Raw genomic sequence first — 21703 nt, 5'->3', positions numbered from 1 at the left:
TAATGTTGTCTTCGTTATCGTCTTATGCCCGTATCAGACTACATTGAAGATTGAGATTGAAATTTGTCCAATCAGTACAAAGAATCTTTAATTTTCAATGCGTAAGCCGAGAGCACAAGCTTTTACATAAAGCATAACGCATAAGCATAAGGAAATTGATTGGTCTATATATAAGCATAAGCAAATGCATAAGGAAATGGACCAATCAATTTCCTTATGCTTATGCGTTATGCTTTATGCAAAAGTCTGTGCTCCGGCCAGTAGTCTTATATAGGCTTCAAGTTTGTTCGCGTTGCATGCTCTAACATGCTCTTACTCGTTCCAACGTGCTCCAATCTATAGTACTATGTAACGTATACTATAGATTAAAGCGTATTGGCGCGAGTAGGAACATGTTGGAGCATGCGACGTGAACAAATCTCATATGCTAGAGACTTTAGAAGTAAATTGATTGGTTTCGCTACTGTATATCAAACTGATAATAAAAATTTGGACAACATAATTAGATTTTTGCTTTTAAGGCTTTAGGATTCCCTAGTGACTTTATATCCAATCCACATCACAACGGATCTCTGATTCGCGCTTGCTCCCGAGATCATTTGGAAGCGTCGCACACGTTCGCGTATCATCGTCGCGTGTCTCGTTCGAAGAGAGTGACACGCAATGTGAGTATCAGCCTGTTAAGTCGCATCGTGTAAAAAACGAAAAGAATCGGATGCGCAGACTTGTGTGGAATTACGCATCACCGTTTGTGTTTGTGAGTCTCGAGGTCCCGCGAGTTAACGGAGAGGTGAACACTCGAAGAGGAGGTTGTGTTTAACGGCGCGATACGCGCGAGCGAGTGTGTATGCGTGCGTGCGCACGCGTATGTACGCGAGACGGACATCCAAAGCACGGTGTTCTCGACGCAATAATATATATCAGCGAAAGACGAGTGCGAGTTCTGCGTGCGTGGATGCAACGGCGGCAGCCGTAGTGACGACAACGGCAACAACAACGTCGAGCGGCACGAGTGACTGTATCGCGACAAGGAGGTCGTGAACTCGCGAGCGAGAGAGAGGGACAGAGCGTGATCATTCGAGAAACATCGACGGTGATCGCTCAGGGTCCAGTGTGGCATACGTGAACCTCGTCTTCGTTCACCAAGGTTAAAGAAGACAGGACGATCCGTCGTGTGGAATGCCTCGCTAAAATGGCGGTGATCGGCACCGTCGAGCGATAGAAAAAAAAAAAAAGAGAGACAGAAAGAGAAGACGACTGCATTCGCAGCCGTGCTCGTTCGCGGTTTTGTTTTGGCACGGCAGTGCCGTGAGTTCACGGAGTGGAGCGATCTGAACCGCGGCTATCGGTCCTTCGTTCCGCGCACCCCCGATCGCCGGGCCCCCTCTGTCTCCCTCGTCTCTCCCTATCTTCCCCCTCTACTACCCGTTTCTCATCTCCTCCTTGTCTGTTACGTTCCTCTTGCGTTCTCACCGTCTTTGTAGCAAAGTCGCGACGACTATCAACGTGCAACTGCGAGAGTAGTACCGCTGCTACGGCGCGCGTTAATGACAAAAAGCTGGTGGTAGTTCACGGAACGTAGCAACAACAGCAACAGCGGTAACAATTCCGATAAGTAATCTCGGGCTCGCGGGTTTGACGCGACCGCGATGCCCGTGCCGCATCGCCACGCTCTCGACGTGAAAAAGTGCATCGGACGGTGCTCGGGCTTGACGGAAGAGGCTATCAGTAGCGGTAGCGCTACGTTATCACGTAGGAAAGTTGGAGGCACAGAAGTACGACGGCTCATCGCCAGGTGAGATACGTCGCGCATTTTTCTTTCTTTCGGTCTGGCAAGTGCACGCGACTTTTTTTCCTCTCTTTCTGCCGTTCGAGTGAAACTTCCTTCTTTCTGTTTAACCGTCGTGGCGTTCGAACCAATATCACGCCTTTTTTCACCTTCAAACGTTTATTTACGAGGGCGCATAGATCTCGAGAACTGACAGTGTGTCTGATCGCCGCCAGAGTATTGTCATTTGACCTGTTGTTATTTTACCATTGTTCCTGCGACGCGTACATAGGTTAGATTGTACTATATCGCTGATGACTGTGCAGATTAAAACGTGATTTCGGAAACCACGTTGACGCATCATTTTCTTTCTCGCTTCACGTATAATTACTGTGGAATATTGAGGGAACGTATTGGCTAAAAAGGTTACTTTCTGGTGTGATATATTTCATCATATTGAATCGGGTTATTGTGCAATTGCACGTTGATCGTTTCACGTGTAAATATGATGACACACAATATTTGTTTATCAAAATTTAATTTACTTGTAGCTCAATTTGCTTATATAAATATTTCGAATAATCTTTAATAATCAGGAACTTTAGATATCTCTAGTGATGATAGCTTAGCTTATTCTTGTATTAGTCACCAATTCTATCTTCTACACTCAGAACAATGGATATTCAAAGTTATAGTCATAGAGGTTTAAGGTTATAAAGTATGATTTTAAGTTATAGTCATATCAATTTCTATGTCTCATTAATTCTATTAATAACAATGATAAACAATGATACTGTTTTATTTTAGACTCAATATATTTATGATAATAAATTGTTAATATTGACTAAATATCATTGTAAAGTTTATAATGCAACATGTGTATCTTTATTTTAGATATTAAATTTGGGAAAGACGTAATAACATACCAAAATGAAAATCGATCGCAGCAGACTGAAAAAATGCACTTCCGAAGTGGTAAGTATTCCATAGTTTTAATTCGAATAATTTAGATGCGATTTTTATGAAGATCATATATTATTATGTGTCAAGAATTAATTTATAAATCTAGACAGGTTGCACAATGTCTAAAATAAGCTTTAATATAAAAGCAAATGCTTTATTCTACTACTATATCTTTGTAAAATTAATAATTTAATAAATGTTTAGCCCGCAGAATGTCAAGCACTTATAAGCAAATTACGCTCCTGCTCGCATGCGGAGCTGCTGGAAGAATTAAAGCAGATAGATGCGTGGACGTTTGGAAAATGTGAATTATTTCATTGGATCGATGTCTTAGATCTCAGTGACAGTATTTTAGAAGAAGCTGCGGCAAGGAGTCCGGATAATCCATGGGAATTAGCATGTGATCTTCCTCAAAATAGAGAGGTTTGTTTAATAAGTGATTTATTTGTTTGCACAATTTACCAAAGTATATATTATTCCAAATGTTTCGGTAATAATTACAAGTCAACCTATCAGTAGTAAAATAATTCATACATGGCTATTGATTTGATGCAGGCAAAAGAGCTGCTTCTCTGGGTTCTTCACTTCACGACGTTGTTAATTGAACATTCGTTCTCACGGCATTTGTACAACAGCATGGAACACTTGGTTACTTTATTATCGAGTTGTGATTTGCACGTAGTCCTTGGTGTATTAAATCTTCTGTACATGTTTAGTAAACGCAGTAATTTTATTACACGTCTAAATAGTGACAAGCGACAAGCTCTGCTTAGCAGGCTTAATCATCTAGCAGAGGTTAGTAGAGTACTCGATGTAACTTATATATCAGTGATATAATCTAATTCTCTTTCTCACATAATAATTTGGTTATTGTAGAGTTGGGGAGGAAAAGAAAATGGTTTTGGTTTAGCGGATTGCTGCAAAGAATTCCCAGAGAAGGTAAGCACGATTATATAATAACGCAATATGACGCAATTTTACAAATTATTTACATATTGGATTTTACAGCCATTTCCAGCAAGTGCTACAACGTTACACTTTGAATTTTATGCAGAAAATCCGACTGTATCAGAATCATCTGGTACATCACTCTCTAGTACAAAGAAAGTTGGTCAAACGAATCTTGTAACATATATACATATAGAAAATGTTGATAAACTTGGAAAAACCCCAGCGCAGATCATGAATGATCTGTTAAAAGTTTATAATGTACCCCAAGAACGACAGGTAACGATGCTTCAGAATTTAATTTCTTGCTCGAATAAATATAACTCGGTGAGCGAAACACGATAGCTATATAATTGGAGGATATTTTTTTATGCGTATTTGAAATGTGTTGTTCTTTTAGATGGCTCTATTGACACATATAAGGCTAGCGCATAGTTTCTCGGATTACCGAAGACGGTTGCAGTGCGTGCAAGCTCGACTTCAAGCGCTATCTGTGCTTGTGTATAGCAACGCGCTGCAGGAAAATGCGCATAGTCTTCTCCACGCCGGGCTTTTGGAAGAATTGGTCGAATTATTGGAACTTCCACACACCCATCTGGTCGATATTCGAGCAGCAGCATTGCGTACTCTAACGAGCATTATACATTTAGATCGTAATCCACATTTTCCCAAGTACGCACATCATAATCTTTTCTCCTTCTGTATAAATTTATTGCAATCGAGATAACAGTCTGCACTTGTTTGGTTTTAGAAAACCAGGTTCGCGATTGAACATGATTATCGATGTGACTGGGGCTAATTCATATCACGGATTCCTTCCTGTTTTGGTTCGTACTTGTATCACGACATTAACCCTGCCGCAACCGGACGGACAACCTTCCTTTCCATTAGCACTTGCGACAGCCTTGTTTAGCTTTCTCTACCATCTTGCAAGCTATGAGGCAGGTGGAGAAGCTCTTGTTAGTTGTGGCATGATGGAAAGTCTTCTAAAAGTGATAAATTGGCCAGGAAGCGAGTTAGATCATATAACGGTAATATTTCATGAAATATGCAATGCAATTCTCCATCTTTACAAATTGAAAGTAATAAAATAATAACTTATGAGAGATGGTGCACAATTTATCGTGCGGATTGATAAGATAAATGAGGCTTATCTGTTTATCCTTTGTTTCTTTACAGTTTGTAACAAGGGCAGTACGTGTCATCGACTTGATAACTAACATAGATATGCAAGGTTTCCAAACTCACAGTGGTCTAGCAAGTTTCATCAATCGTTTGGACATGGAAGTTAACGTGTGTAGAAAAGAACAGCCATTCGAAATAGAACCACAACTATATCAAGACGCTCCGCAAACATCTCGCGAAAGATCGGTGGATAGAGAGGAGGGATCTTCTGCTTCACGCCGTGAGCACGAGACTTTTGACGAACGGGAAGAATCTTGTAATCCAATGGAAATAGCAGAAGACGAAAATACAAGTTCTAAGGTGGACGAAAAGAGCGAACAGTTGCCAGATTATTCCGCCGCTAAGACTGGCAAAACGTGCTTACCACAACGAGCAGCACTTCTCAAGTCGATGTTGAACTTCCTGAAGAAGGCGATTCAGGACCCGGCATTCTCCGATAGCATACGACACGTAATGGAGGGTACATTACCATCCTCTTTGAAACACATAATAAGTAATTCAGAGTACTATGGTCCTTCGCTATTTCTGCTTGCCACCGATGTCGTGACTGTGTACGTTTTCCAAGAACCATCGCTACTGTCGTCCTTGCAAGATAACGGCTTGACCGACGTTGTACTCCATGCTCTACTCATAAAAGAAGTGAGTGCAACAATTTACAATTTATATTCGAGAATATATAGACGAAGTCGAATATATATATTCTGTAATATATATTTTCAAGATTAAGCATTCTGGTGTCCGAATGGTACACACATATATATATATGCTTACCAGAATGCTTAATCTTGAAAATTTACAAATAACTTTGTACTTTAGGTTCCTGCCACTAGAGAAGTATTGGGCTCTTTACCTAATGTGTTCAGTGCATTGTGTTTAAATCAACGCGGTCTTGAATCATTTGTCAAGCGACGGCCGTTCGAGCGCTTATTCAAAGTACTTCTTTCACCTGTCTACCTCTCGGCAATGCGACGACGACGAAGTGCTGATCCATTGGGCGATACAGCTTCGAATTTAGGCAACGCCATGGACGAGCTGATGAGGCACCAACCAAGCTTAAAAGTTGACGCTATCGCGGCTATTATTAAGGTACTTCTAATACAAATCCATCTCGCACTCTTTCGCTTGATTTTTATTTTTCAAATACTCACCTTATTCCTTTCAGTTACTGCAAGATTTATGCGTATTGGGCTGTGATCCGCGATACATATGCTGGCGTGCCGCTAGTAAATCTGAAAATTCGCCGTCAAATGCCGCTTCTGGAAATCGTCAGTCATCCGGTCAGTCAGTTGGCGTTGGAGTCGGTGATTCTGGTGGCGGTGGAGGCGGAGGTGGCGGAAGCAGTAGCGACGAAGAGGAAGAAGACGAGGAGGAAGCGAGCACAAGTTCGCATCCTCAACGAGAAGAGCAACCTACTTTGTCGCCTGCGCAGCCCGGGCCACCGCCGCAACCAAGGGAGAAAACCCCCATTGCTTTAGTCGAATATATTCACAACGTTATGAAATTTGTGGATGCCATACTGAGCAACAACTCGACCGATGATCACTGTAGAGAATTCGTCGCTCAAAAGGGACTTGTTTCGCTGCTTTCTATTCTGGGTTTGCCCAATTTGCCCGTTGACTATCCTGTCGCGCAAGCGGCTCAATCCGTAGCATCGGTATGCAAGAGTATCTTGGTGCGTTTCATTTTATTCATATAACTACTACTTGTCGAAGTTGCAATTTGTAAATGTGAATATATCGAAAATATGTAATTTATACTTGCAGAATCTTGCACACGAACCGTTGGTACTGAAAACAGGCTTGTCGCAACTACACGAAGTGCTAAATTTGCTGAAGCCGCTGCACAGTCACATGGACTCGCCCGGTGGTTCTGTTTTGCTGCACGAGCTCGCCTCGGCGCCAAATCTCGAAACGGCGTTTACGAGCGACACCGCGACACCACTGTTACACGCCATGAACGCGGCTCACGGATATGTAGTAATGTTTGTTCACGTTTGTCGTACTAGTCAGAGCGATATTCGAAATCTGTCTATGAACCATTGGGGTTCCGAGTTGGGCTTGACCGTTCTCAAAGGTTTATCCGAGCTGTACATGTCTCTCGTCTGGGAAAGTACGCTATTGCTCGCGTTGTGTAGCGAAGATATTATTCCAGCCGGATGTGAATTCGGCAAAGAAGACATGGATAAGTTGATGCCGCCCGAGCTGAAAACCGAGGGTGAGTCTTCCTCCGCCTGGTCCGCCGCTGCGTCCTCGGATATGGGGAGCAACGGAATGACCACGGCCATGGAAGCGCTGAGCACAGACCCGCCACCGGTGCCGATGGAGGTGGATGACAAGCCGAACGTGAGCACCGACAGACCGAACAGCTATCAATTAAAATACATCAAACCACTGCTGGGTGCGTCTTCCCGTCTTGGCAGAGCGCTCTCGGAACTATTCGGACTACTGGTCAAGCTTTGCATGGGCTCACCCGTAAGACAACGTAGAGGGCAACAAATGCCTCTAACGCCCACGCTGCCGTCGCAGGCGGCAAGAAGTGTCGCCACCGCTTTAAATTGTTTACTGACGCGCGGCTTGTCGTGGGACAAATTACCCCCGTCGCCGATTCCCAAGTTTAAGCTCACCTTTCTGATATGTTCCGTGGGCTTCACTTCTCCGATGCTTTTCGACGAGAAGCGGCATCCTTATCATCTAATGCTCCAAAAGTTTGTTAAGCTCAACGGTCAAAATGCCTTCTTTTCCACGTTCCACTGGGCACTGTCGGGCGGCGGTCAGTTCACGCTGGCCGAAGGCCTCGAGCATCCGAATCTACCGGACGGTACTGGCGAATTTCTCGACGCCTGGCTCATGCTGCTCGAGAAGATGGTCAATCCGAAAGCCATCCTGGATTCGCCTCACGTAGTCTCGTCAAAATGTACAGGAATATATAAAGTGTGCGAGACATTCGACCCGATCAAATATCTCACCGATATACACAAGAAGGCCTTCGAGGCGGTGATGCTGATGTGGGGCAAGAAGCCGCTTAAAAACTACGGCGCTCGCATGACGGAATCGATTCTATCAATTCTCCGGCACATTCTACGCGGCGAGAAGATCATCAAGGAGCGCACCGAGAAGGAGGAGAGCGGGGACGGCGCGACGGCCAGCAGCAGCGGCGCGAGCGGTGTCGGCAGCAGAGGCGCCGGCGCCGGCGCTAGCGGGGTCGCGTCCGACCGCAGGGACGAACCGGAGGCGGACGTGAATCCGGAATATCTCAGACAACTAATGGACATGGGTTTCAGTCGCGCGCATTGCATAGAAGCGTTGCTGCACACGCTTACCGTGGAGCAGGCGACGGATTATCTTCTGACGAATCCCGCGACTCTGCGCAGACCCGACGCTCCCGTGAGCGACGCCAGCGGACAGGGCCTGATCATGGATCTGGATTTGGACGACGATCAAATAATGCACGCCATCGCGATGTCGCTCGGCGACACTGAGACGCGCAAGATTTCGGGCACCGAGGAGGCCACCGCCGCCCGTGGCGAGACCACGATCACCGAGAGCATAGACGAGTTCACGCAGACCGCGCTGGGTCAGTGTCTGAATCTGTTGGATCTCATGCCGGACACCGTTTATAGAATCTGCGATCTGTTGGTGACGATCACGAAGCGGAACGGCGACGAGTGGCGGGACGATACGTTACGGCAACTGATACGCGAGGTCGGGCGCCTGGTGGACTATCTGATTGGCATCGCTGAGAGCCAGGACGAGAATGCTGGCTCGCGATTGGTGGAGTGCGAGGAGGCGAACAAGCTCGCCGGTCGCCTCTACCTGTACACTCTTTTCTTCGAGGGCTCGTTCCAGGAGATGCGAGTGCCTTGCGCTCAGATAGTGGAGGAGTGCGCGATATTGGACAAATTGGTTCGTCTGCTGGTGGTGAGCGAGGCTCCGCTCACCGCCAACAAGAACAAAATCGCCAAGGACAGCAAGGACGGCGGTTCGCCTAGCGTGAAGACGCCAAAATGGTTGGCGCCGTTGCTGTTGCTTATTGATCGTTTGGAGAAAGTGGCCACTCTCACCAAGCGAAAGCAACTGATGCACAAAGTCACGACCAGAGCGTGGAAGTGGTTCGACTTGAGCACAGGCAAATGGACCCTCTATTCGCCTATGAACAATAGAATCATCAACGACGCGTATTGGGCCGGCGAGTCAAGTGTGCGAATATCTTGCAGTAGACGCCGTTATCTCATTACCTTCTCTTGCATGACCCAAGTGAACGAAGACAGCGATAACAGACGGCCCATCACGATGGGCTTCAAACTAAATACAGACAAGGAAGACGGTGGCTCGGGATCCGACTCGAACATGGATACCGATGAGAGTCCGGTGGAGGACAAACGAAACACGGTGGTGCAAGGCTTGGATCCTAGCATAGCACCGAGTATCGTACGGTAAGATTTATCGATGATGCTTCACATGAAACGATTCTGACGCTATTAGGCTCTGAAAAGAAAGCAAATATTAGACGAGAATGTCCTAATTTTAAGGAGATTTTACGAGTATCGATAATATTTTGTTAAAATGTTGTTTATGCTTTTTTTGGTGATGGAATTTTCTTTTTTTTTTTATATGATAAATGAATACATTATATTTTATACACATTAGTTGCATTTAAAATTTTTATTTTGACGGATTGTGAAGAAGTTTTAAGCTTTAATTTTTTTTCCTCCGAATTAAAATATCACGACTTTTCGCGGAGTTAGAATACTTTGAAAATTGCTTTTGTTTAATCAATTTTTCTTGATCTTTCGATTGTTGCACATAGTGTATATATAAAATAAAACTGACAAAAGCTTTACAGGCTTCTTTCATAAATATGTTTGTATTACAGCGCGTGTGTAAAGCTGTTGGCGATTCCAGTCGATCGGGACGCGTTACACGCTGTGCTGAAAGTTTGTTTACGGCTAACGAGAGATTACAAAAATGCGGAAGTTTTTGCGCGCGAGGGTGGTGTTAAATTGCTTCTCGAAATGACACAAATGTGCAGTTTCACCGGCTGCATCAACTTGTGCACGTTGCTAATACGACACACTCTGGAAGAGCCGCGTACACTTCGTCTCGCCATGGAGAAGGTGATTATACCTAATCATTTTGATTTCGTACATCAATCTGTTCAACGACGCAAAACTACCGTCTATCGTTCTTCTGTTGCAGGTTATTCGAGCGCGCACACAAAGCAATATACCTCCGGCGTATAAAGAGATTCTTTTCATGACGCGGCAAATTAGCAGTGCCGTTTGCCGCAATCCGGAAGTATACAGAGAAGTCTGCGAGAATATCCTCAGAGTCGACATAAGTTGCCTGAAAAGTGAGTTTTATTAATTCGTATGGCGCTGAGCGTCTGTTAAACATGTTAAATGTCAACGCCGTTTTTTTTAATCGCATCTTATTCCATTCATTTCGTTTACTTTGCAGAAGATGACGTTGATAATAGGCTAGTCGTGAAAGCTTTGCCTCCTAGTCACTCACCCGCATTACCGATGGTGGAAGAAGTGTCCGTAGGTGTTATCCGTGATCTGTTGAACGCGTTGATCAAACCAATGCCGGTGTCATCGGATGACGGATCTGCAACCCCCACGAGTCCCGAGAAGAAGACGTCGCACGCGACAACCTCAGCGATGGGCAATGCTTCGTCATCGACGTCGTCGTCACGGCGAGGCGACGTGCTCAGAAACAACGCGACAACCACGAACGATCCCTTGGACGATGACGATCAAGTTTCGCAAATCATTCCTCTGAAGATTTACACCGACATCGGTAACAGCAGCAAGGTGGAGCCGGAAGAAGCGAAGAAACCAATCCTGACGAAGTCTGCGATACTGAAAATATTGGCCGAGGCTGTGAGATCATACGGCGCTGTCGCTAGTCTCATCACCGAGCACACGTACAGAGCTGGACAAAGCGAGATGATTTCCGAAGACACAACAGCTTTAGCTTTCTTACTTGACAAACTGTTGCCAATGTCGCCGGAAAATTCGGGCGATCGAACATGCAGCAGTATGGCAAGGATGTTGATCGCTGCTATTGCTTCGTGCAATCACTCGCCAGACGTGCAGACGACTCTGGTAACCGAGGTAAAGGCAGCTTTGACGAGAACGCTCGCGCTTCCGGAGAGTTCCGAGAAGCATGCGCAGTTACAGCTGTTAATCGGGCTGATCTCCACGATGATCGACAGCTGTCCACCCAATATGTCGCACACTCAACTCAGGGCTTCTCTGAGAGCTCACCAATACAACAACGTCAATTACATCGTTAGAATAATGCTGAGAAAGGGCATAATCACCGATTTGGCGAAAATTCCGCACAGCCTCGACTTGTCAAGTCCGAATATGGCCGGCACTATTAACGCCGCCTTGAAACCATTAGAGACGTTGTCGCGCATCATTAATCAGCCGATGCCGGGCGCAGTCAGCAACAAGTTCACGAAGCCAAAAAATAGGACGGTCCAGGAGGAGCCGATTGGAGAACAGACAGGCACTACGACTTCGGAAGCTACGCATGCTGTCGGCGAAGAAGCTAACGAGGATGCGGAGAATACGGAACATGACATTTCAGTGACGGCGGAAAGCTTGGAGCCGACTTCGGAGAGTCAAGTACACGAGGAAGGTGACGAGGCCGCTCTTGAAGATATCATGGACCAGCTTCTGGAAAGGTAACGACACGCAAATTGACAATTAATTAGATTTCGATGAACGTCATGCAATTTTATAAAGTCTCTCTTTGTATTTGATGTATCTGCGAAATGATCACTTCAATATGGCGAATAATTCTCTTATTGAATATCGCTGATTGTACAATCTGTGTTTATATACATATATATATATATATTACAAACTGTTTCGTGCAATAACAATTCTTTTTCTATATTTAACAGAGAAGCAGGATGTTGCCTCTCCGCAGATTGTATTTTACATTGATTTTAATTTGTAACACATGTGTAAAACAAAATTCTATTTTTGATTTCTACAATTTATTAATTAAAACGTCTATATGATTTCTTAAAATAATTTAAACACAATACAGTATTTTGTTGTATACATTTCTGTTTATATGTTGCACACGTTCGCGAATCTTTTATTTATTTAATAGTCTTTTAAATTCATGGAGGCTGCTGTACTTATAATCAAGTAGTGTACTGTTTTCCAGGGACGTCTCGGCCGTGGCGGAAGAACCATCTTCCCGCCCGCACAGGCCAATGGACATTGACGACGAAAGTCTCGCGATGCGCGATGCGGAAGGCGATTTTGATCCGACTCGAGATACCACAGTAAGAGTAACGTCGCTTTTCTTTCACTTTATTCTCGCGTAATCAGTATATTGTCCGTTGTATTTTTTCAATCTACAATGAATTTTTTTTTAGGAGGACCTGATGAGTTCCGATTCGGACTCTGATAGCAACACGTCCGATGATAATGAGGACGAGGTGCAAGACGACGAGGACGAGGAGGAGGAAGAGGAGGATGATGGTAGATAAATCGGCTTGTTTTACACACATGACGATCGCGGTCAGAGATTGTGCGCCCTTTATTTCTCATTTGTTATTTTAACAGGTGAGGAAAATGAGGAGGAGGAGGAGGAGGAAGAGGAAGGATCGTCCAATTACGAGGAGGATGGAATAGAATTTTACGAAGACGCCGGCGACGGCGGTGTTTTCCGCATGTTCCCGACTTCCGAGCGCGATGGCGGAAATGTTGTGATGATACAGCACAACATTGAAAATCAAGATATCGTCGCGAATACATCGACGCCGATTAATACGCGACCTAGTCTTCCGTGGAACACCACCACATTTCCACTACCGTTGGGCCTGTTTGAAGAGCCCCCTGCAGGTTCGGAGAACAATGGTAAATTAGAAGAAAAATTGAGAAGAAAATATCTTTCTCTTCTTCACTCTTAATACTTTATTTCGTGTGCAGGTATCAGCACTCATCCATTATTAATATCGCAAGGAAGTTTGGACACCGCGAATACTAGAACCCAACGTGCTTTACGTCAAAGGCGATACCAGTATCTCCATTTATCTAATCCACGTAGTTCAAATCCGCCTGTGATTTTACAGCGGTACGTATTAGTCTTGAATTTTGAATACTTAAAGCGAACATATCTGTACGTGTCGTCTGTCGTAAGCTTAGGTTTTCGCGCGTATATGTCTAATCGTATTTTTATGTGTAATAATTAGACTCTTAGGCCCGGCCGCACAGACTCTTCCCTTGTCTGCTAGTCAAGTGTTAGCGTCAAGCTTTAGAGACACACGCGTTGTCGTGATGGATAACGGGTTGGGAATATTCACTAATCAAGAGGAAGAACAAATCGATTATGTCGTACGTATATAATTGTAGTGATATAAAAATATAAGCAGCAAATGTGTGAAAAGATGCGTGATTTTGAACGATTGATATTGCTAGGATCAATCTGGATATCTCTTCGGACCAAGCCTTGCTGCAACTTTGAATAATATTCCTACCGCGTTACACTGGTGGATCGAAGAGAGCAAGCAGTTAGACGGAGACTCTCAACCCGACTGTTGCGTTGGTAAGAATCGAAACGTCTGCGATTTTTTTTTATGTTTATACGCATTGTACAATTGCATTAACTTGTTTATCATCGAAAAGGTGTGGTTCACAAGCTGATACCTGGATTGGAAAAGCACAGAAACGCCGAGCTTGCCGAGCGCAAGGAGAAGCGTAAGAAACAACATGGTTCTGAGAAGGAAAATGAAAAGGATAATAAAGAAGAAAAGGAGCGTTCGAATAACGCAGAATGTAAGTACATTGTCGTTATCATATATATTTTTGACGTATGTATATATTATATATAAAATAATCTATTATCAAATGTTTGGAATAAATGAAGTTTAAAGAGACCTCGGTTTCAGCACTTTTCTGTTTTTCACTTTGCTTATTTTCGTTGACACAAACGTTTCGGTCATCACGTCGTAATCCTCTTCAGTGTGTTCTGTCAAATTTAAATTATAATTCTACATTATAATTGCCTATTAAATTTGATACGTGAATTGTTTGTTAATCGCTGGAAGACGCTTACTCGATTTTACCGCCGTTTACCAAGTGCTTGCTAAAACGAAACATTGGTCTTGAAGCTCATTTATTCTGCTATTATTGCTATAGATACAAGTGCGATTATGTGTCTATTTTAGCCGGATCGTCGAGTTTGACGCATATAGATGAACAGAGACCATCCGCATCTACCTCACAAAGAACTGATGTTACTTCACTTGTGGCCGGAGAAGAGACCGCTGCGGAAACCACGAGACAGGAGCGCACGCCGGAGGAAGACATAATCGGTATACCTGCAACGTTAAAAAAAAATTTGACATTTTATTTCTAATTATATTCTATACGCGTGTTTCTATATATTTTTACATACTAGATGTAACAGGTGAAATGGAAGTGACGGTACAAGAGGACGAGGAGCGGCCGCCACCGCCACCGCCGGAAGAGCAGTCAACGTCCGACAGTCGAGATCCTCGCACGGCAAATCGAAATTCCACGCTGGAGCTGGCGGAAAGTATCGTCGACTCTGTGCTGGGACCGTGTACATCCGAAGCGACTATCAGATTAAGTAATGTATATTTTATTTGAAGAAGAGCTTGGGCGAGAACGTTTAAAAACGATATTGCGCATCAAGTTATCTCTCACCGTTGTATAATTTGCCTGAATTTTCTCTCTGAGCCAGTTTATGTGTTAAATATACAAGAATATAAAAATATATATGAAACTATGGTCATGCGATTCCGGGATTTTTCGCTTTTATCATCAGGCCATGCGAATATTGCACACTAACACGCTTTTGTCGTTAGGTCTTCACGTGTCTAATGACGCTGCGCCCACACATCTTGCTCCAACGGGGCAACCCGGGCGAAGCGGTGCAGAAGCGACAAATGTCGCTGAATCGTCTAATCGCACCGCTGCTGCGCCGATAGTCGTGGACTTCGGTCAAGAAACTAACGAGGACTTGTCGAGAGAGAGTAGCGATTCGGCCGACTGGATTCGCAGGCTCTTGACGGACGACAGTCAATGTCGAACGAGCGACATCGACTTGCGGCGTGTCGAACGAAAGTAAGTGGCGCACGCGATTCGAGCGCACTGATTACAGCAGCACATCAATCGTATCTACAATGAAATAAATATTGTTGCAGTGCCAACATTGTTAATCAGGACCCAACGTCTTCGACGTCTGAAACTAGCACCACCGTGGGGACTTCGGAGCAATCGTCGCAACAATCGTCGCAACAGCAGCCGCAACAGCAGTCCAGCAGTCAGGAGCAGCAATTGCCGGACGGCGTGGATCCGTCGTTCTTAGCTGCCTTGCCCGAGGACATGCGCGACGAAGTTATCGCGGAGCAGCTCAGGTCAATAATCCGATCCGAAAGTTGATATCCCGACAGCGACACGCGAATAATAATGAAATGCTACATTGACAGGCTTCAGCGTATGAGGCAGCGCGCGCAAGCTTCTGTAGTCGAGGAACTCAGCGGACCGGTTGAGGTGAATCCTGAATTCCTGGCCGCTCTACCACCGGCGATACAGGAGGAAGTCTTGGCGCAGCAACGCATGGAGCAGCAAAGACACGCTGCCGCCTCGGCGAATCCAGAGGATCCGGTCGACGCTGCCGCATTCTTCCAAAATCTGCAGCCTTCTCTACGACAAGCGGTTAGTACATATTTTCGAACGTAACTTTCTGCCTCGATAGTGATGTTCTCGTGCCGTTTCTTGGAAAATAATGTTTCTCTGTACAGATCCTGACCGATATGGAGGAGTCTCAAATATCCGTCCTTCCACCGGATTTAGCTCAAGAAGCTCAAAACTTGAGGAGGGAGTGGGAAGCACGTAATCGACATATGATGCAGGAAAGATTCCTTAATCACGTTAGTCAGAGTAATACAGCTCTCTCGAGCATATTGAGGAATTCTGGCAGAGGTGAGTCTTATCGTGTTAAATGATGATTAAAATGATTGTGTTAATAATATAATAAATGTTAATATTGGCATAAATAAATAAAAAATGCAATAGAAAGTACAAGTATATACAAGTTTGTGATTGCTTCATATAAAAATCGAAACATTGATCGACAGCTCGTGGCGGTGGCACTAGATATGCTATTCACGCGGTACCGCAGAGATCCCAATGGAACGCCTGGAACAGTCGCGGTGACACGAACATGGCACATCAAAGTGCTGGCTTAAGATTAAGAGGCCGCCAGTTACTCGATCACGAATCGATGGCATGTCTGCTAGTGTTATTATTTGTCGATGAGCCAAAAATTAACACGCTGAGGCTACACAGGGTGATCAGAAATCTCTGTTATCACGGTAGCACAAGGGAATGGGTGGTGAAAGCATTGTTGAGCATCATGGAAAGAAGCAATGATGAGAACAAAGATATCATGGCAGATTTCGGTGGCAAATTCAAGAGGAAAGGCTTATTAAATCCTCCCATGGATTTATGGTAAGATGTGTTCCTTGTTTAGAGATTAATCTTATACAAAAAAAAAATGTAATGTGTTTGCTATAGAAATAATGCCGAGAATGAATGATTTTAGCTCTCCAAAGATTTTTGACCAAAGAAACAACATACAATCGTGGCTAAATATTAGCATCGATGCTGCACTCGGCTGTAGAGCTAATGTATTCCATATAATACGCCATGCTGGTAAGAAATCTGAGAGGCAGGGTAACATTATCGCAATTCATCCGCAAGCAGCACCCACCGTTTGCAGGTACGTGTATTATCTTAAAAATACTTAAATCTAACACCAGAAAAAGCTGTAAAAAAAACACAATCTTTATTACATTTTTAACGAACCATGTTGATTTTGTTGTTTCTATTGAATTGCAGACATACTTTAGAGCTGCTGATATCGCTAGCTAAGAGTTTCCCTGGATATTTCGTGCCAATCAAGTCTAAAGAATCAGACGATAAGGACAGTAATAAAGAGAAGGACGTGAGCGGCAGTAAGGAGGAAGGCGGAGCGAAGAACAAGTCGGCGTCCAAGGTGGGAAGGAGCGATCTCCCGGATTTCTGGGATCTGCTTCTGAAACTGGACTCGTGCGCATCCAAGAAAGGAAAATCTGTTGCGCGGACTCACTCGAATACGAATCTGGGAAGCGAGCCGGAGCACGGCACAACGACGTTCGAAGCTTCCGCATTCGGGCAACTCATCTCGATGCTCAATTGGTCCGTGATCAAGCGAAGCAGTCAGTTGACGGATAAGCTGCTACGGCTTCTGTCTCTGATTTCCATCGGCCTGACAGAAATGAATCCTTATCGGCGGCAGGAAAGCAGTGTAAAGAACAAAAAGTTGGAACTCAATAAGGATCAAAGTGTCGCCGCACCGGAAGGGCATCTTAAGCTCGCCGTGCAAGTGCTGACTAGCAAGAGCTGTTCCGAGGAGGGACTCGAGGATGCAACAGCATTGCTACTCAATTTATCTCACTGTCCTGATCCTACTAGGCAACTGGTGTGTATCCCTGTAATTAGATAGATTGACGTGAAAGAATGTTAATAATAATGGGTTAATTTTTGTATACTTTTTGTCGTCAGATATTAAAATTACTTTTGGAGGGTGCGATGGAGCTAGCGAATATGGTGTGCGAACATATCAACGATTTGATGATGGAACTCAAAGTACTGAATCGTGAATTAAGACGAAGAAATTCCTTAGAAGACCAGCCATCGACTAGCGGTGGAAATGGCCGAGGAATTCTGCTAGACAGGTAAAAAACATTCTTATCGTGAAATGTATTGTTTTCGCTTGTATTTCTCTTCACACGTAGAGAAGTGGAACACTGATTTGTGAAGAACTTTTGTTTCCAGGTTTACGAACGAAAACGTAGTTGTTACCGCACCGAGCAAAGTTAAGGCCGGAAGTGACCTTCAATTACCATCAATGGCTGCTCTTGTCAGTAAAACATCTAGTCAGGCGTTTTTCTTGAGAATACTTAAAGTTATCGTACAAATAAGAGAAGCTGTACGCTTAGCGAACACCAAGAAAGCAGGTATGATACGCCGCACGATTACGTTGCGATAAATTTCTCAAATTTTATCACTTAAATTTACAATACGAAATTTTCGTTTCAAGTTAACCAAACGTCAGAGACAGCCATGGATACAGGCACAACAAGTAATGCATCAGAGACAGGTACTTTTATATTCTTGCCCGTTGCGTATTTTTTGCTATTTGTCCTAACATTGAAATTTACGTGGGAATTATCTTACAGCCACCGAAAATGCGGACGCTGATGTTCCTATGGACACGACGCAAGCAAATACTTCAAATCTTGATAATTCAAAGACGACCTCTACTCGCAATGGCAAGTCAAATATATCGACAGCTATCGTTACGCAGTGCTTGTATTTAACTCAATTACTGACTTTGATGTTCCCTTTTATTTTAGACGAGGAGAAAACTACACTTCCACTGCTGAGTGAGAGCTTAGTATTAGATAATTTATGGGAAACTCTTAGCGCTTGTTTGCTCGAATTGGAGTATACTCCTGATCATCATGCCGTCCTTGTTTTGCAGGTAAAAAGATCCGTACTTGTCATCTTGAAAGTTTCTTATCACCGAATCGCACCACCGCCGCGATCACTTGCTATTATTACGTACGCGTGTGTTACAGCCTGCTGTAGAAGCATTTTTCTTGGTACACTCCTCGTCAAGTACGTCCCGCGATCGAGAGAGTCGTCTCAACACGAATACCGAAAATCGAGAAGTACCAGACCTGGCGCCAGTCTCTCCGATATATCCAGACAACGACGGCCAATCGGAAGTCGCCGTTGGTACCTGGGAACCGCAGAAAACATTGCCACCGGATCAATTAAAGTTCCTTAAATTTGCCGGTGTGTATTGTAATGTCGCATACATGTGATGTCATGGACATAACCTGTTATCGTGTTAATATTATCAATTTAATGTAATATGTATCCATTCTCAGAAACGCATAGGACTGTACTCAATCAGATACTACGACAAACGACTACGCACTTAGCGGACGGGCCATTCTCTGTACTGGTGGATCACACAAGGGTGTTAGATTTCGATGTAAAGAGACGTTACTTTAGAACGGAATTGGAGCGAATGGACGAGGGTATACGTAGGGAGGAACTGGCGGTCCATGTTCGTAGAAGTCACGTTTTCGAAGACTCGTTCAGGGAACTTCATCGAAGAAATGCCGACGAATGGAAGAATCGCTTCTACATAGTTTTCGAGGGTACGGATTCCTAATATTTGTCCTCAATAAATTTTGTGCGAGCTTCACGAACGACAACTTTTGAATAACGCTCGATTCCTTGTTTCTGAAGGCGAAGAAGGGCAAGACGCCGGTGGTTTGCTGAGAGAATGGTACGTCATCATCTCGAGGGAAATCTTCAACCCGATGTACGCCCTGTTCACAGTCAGCCCTGGCGATCGTGTGACATACATGATCAATTCATCGTCGCATTGTAATCCCAATCATTTGTGTTATTATAAATTCGTAGGTCGAGTAATCGGTAAGTTTTCGACTCAATTCTCAAAGAAAGAAACATAAGAAAGTAAAGCGAAGAATGACTTCGCCACGCTCTGACATATTATTGCATTTGTTTCTGCAGCTAAGGCTATTTACGATAACAAGTTGTTAGAATGCTACTTCACGCGTAGTTTTTACAAACATATACTCGGCATACTTGTAAAGCATACGGACATGGAAAGCGAGGATTATAGTTTTTACAAGGGACTCGTTTATCTTACGGAGCACAACATCTCTGATTTGGGATACGAGTTAACGTTCTCCACGGAGGTGAAGGACGATTACTTGGGCATACATTTTCGACCGTTATACTCCGATCACTAATTACGTGCGTTGCTTTTAGGTGAATGAATTTGGCGTCAATGATGTGCGAGATTTAATACCAAATGGACGTAATATAGTAGTTACGGAAGAAAGCAAACTCGATTATATTAGGCTTGTATGTCAAATGAAGATGACTGGAGCAATTCGTAAACAGTAAGTGAATTTAAAGTCTAAAGTCAAGTCACTATTTGCTTCAATCGTCTTTTCAATTGTTGCCTTCAATTTGTGTTTGCATCTCAAACTTTCTTTCGCAGATTAAATGCATTCTTGGAAGGCTTTTATGATATTATACCTAAACGACTGATCTCCATATTTAACGAACAAGAGCTTGAACTATTGATCAGCGGTTTGCCTAATGTAGACATCGAGGATCTTAGAGCGAATACAGAATATCACAAATACACTGCTACATCTTTACAGGTATGTATATCTCAATATTTCTCTCGTACGCTAAGCTTATATTAACTTGACGTTTTTATGTTAAACGGAAAACTGAGTTATACGCTTTGCGATTTTTTTAATCATAGATTCAATGGTTCTGGCGTGCATTGCGAGGTTTCGATCAAGCAGATCGTGCGAAATTCTTACAATTCGTTACCGGTACGTCGAAAGTACCCCTACAAGGTTTTGCTGCGTTAGAAGGCATGAACGGCGTACAAAAGTTTCAAATTCACAGAGAGGATAGATCAACAGATAGGCTTCCATCTGCCCACACTTGGTGAGTGTAGAAAAATTGAGAAAAATTAACATATTTTCTCAAGCTAAATATCTACAAGCTAAAATTCAATAAGTAATAAAGTTACCGAATCTCAAAATATATTTCTTAATTGCAGTTTCAATCAATTGGATTTGCCAGTATACGAAACATATGATAAACTGCGTACAAATCTACTGAAAGCGATTCATGAATGCAGTGAAGGATTCGGATTTGCATAAGCTTACTAAAACGCTTACCTGCTGCAATGTCGTACAGTGCATATGTAGCAGTTTATCGTACATGTGTTGTCCTGCCTGCCTGTAAACGGAGTAAACGCTGCGATAATTCGGTCCTGTACAATTATATGCGTTCATGCGTCCAATCGGTGACTTTTCTGGCGACACGCTTGGTCTTCACTCAAGATCTAACGGAAAAACACGTTTATCTCGATATATACATATAGACACACGAATATGTATATACGTATAACTAATTATCATGTAATTACGTGAAGATAACTGTCAATATCCGAAGGGTTTATTTTGTCGAGAAGGATCTTGGAGGAAGATGCTGAGCTTAACGATAATTCCCAACAAGGAATGATAAGGAGAGATTAGTTCAGTTTTATGGGTAAGATAAGGATAAGATTCACACATAACTGTAATAGTTAGGTACCTTAGTTTGTCATAAGAAGTAATATAGGATGGAAAGAAATGTAATATACAGCACTTTGAAGCCAGCGATGTGTTTGAACTGGTTCGATAGTTCGGATAGAAATACAACGGTCGTAACGGTAGCCTGGTTCTTGACCAGATGAAAAAGCAGCAAAAGTATAAGTGGACGAGTGCCTGTGCGAATGAACGAGACATAGTAAGAAAGTGTTGTGAGAGCGCGAATGAGCGTGCGAAAGAAAAAGAAAGAGAGAGAGAGAGAGAGAGAAAGAAAGAAGCCTAATTAAAAAATTTCACAATACGCTGTCCTTCCCTAAAAAATGTATGGTTGTACACTATTAGTATTAATTATAATTAATTCTTAACAGTAATGATCATTAAATATCATTTTAATATTAATCGAAATGTGATGTTAAACAAGTGTAATTTCTTTTTCTTGAGATCTAACGAAATAAAGTTTACAGTTGAACAAATATTACTTTATAAACACATCGAACGGGACAATATTGGCGAAAACACCGTACAGGCACCGTTATGGTTAATAATTATTGAGCTCCTTACGAAATTGTTAGGGAATTA

At 43.4% G+C, this 21703-nt stretch overlaps 1 protein-coding gene across 9 annotated transcripts; it reads left to right on the top strand.

Annotated features, from left to right (window-relative positions):
- The first annotated feature begins 558 nt into the window (after positions 1–558).
- HUWE1 (HECT, UBA and WWE domain containing E3 ubiquitin protein ligase 1) lies at positions 559–21390 on the top strand. 9 transcript variants are annotated; one of them, XM_067355251.1, is made up of 44 exons: positions 559–1795; positions 2663–2743; positions 2936–3154; positions 3287–3526; positions 3608–3670; positions 3740–3958; positions 4080–4351; positions 4431–4710; positions 4859–5503; positions 5681–5950; positions 6027–6536; positions 6628–9296; positions 9737–9977; positions 10060–10213; positions 10321–11557; positions 12037–12172; positions 12266–12371; positions 12456–12749; positions 12822–12966; positions 13085–13226; positions 13311–13437; positions 13518–13667; positions 14060–14206; positions 14293–14484; positions 14723–14981; positions 15062–15274; positions 15347–15575; positions 15662–15842; positions 15998–16370; positions 16465–16641; positions 16761–17382; positions 17466–17638; positions 17739–17920; positions 18004–18063; positions 18143–18235; positions 18320–18447; positions 18545–18764; positions 18860–19135; positions 19227–19415; positions 19515–19702; positions 19776–19909; positions 20011–20176; positions 20284–20474; positions 20590–21390. In XM_067355251.1, the coding sequence occupies exons 2-44, from the start codon at positions 2699–2701 to the stop codon at positions 20690–20692; spliced, it is 12660 nt and encodes a 4219-aa protein (XP_067211352.1). In that variant the 5' UTR covers positions 559–1795; positions 2663–2698; the 3' UTR covers positions 20693–21390. The 9 variants fall into 9 exon arrangements, with proteins under 9 accessions (XP_067211352.1, XP_067211351.1, XP_012229199.2 ...); XM_067355250.1 differs by having other exon boundaries at positions 17724–17920; XM_012373776.2 differs by having other exon boundaries at positions 12037–12178.
- The last annotated feature ends 313 nt before the right edge of the window (positions 21391–21703 follow it).

Source organism: Linepithema humile, chromosome 5 (genome assembly GCF_040581485.1).
Source record: "Linepithema humile isolate Giens D197 chromosome 5, Lhum_UNIL_v1.0, whole genome shotgun sequence".
In the NCBI taxonomy this organism is placed as follows: domain Eukaryota; kingdom Metazoa; phylum Arthropoda; class Insecta; order Hymenoptera; family Formicidae; genus Linepithema; species Linepithema humile.
Note: the sequence above shows the minus strand (reverse complement) of the source record. Positions and strands in the feature narration are given on the sequence as shown.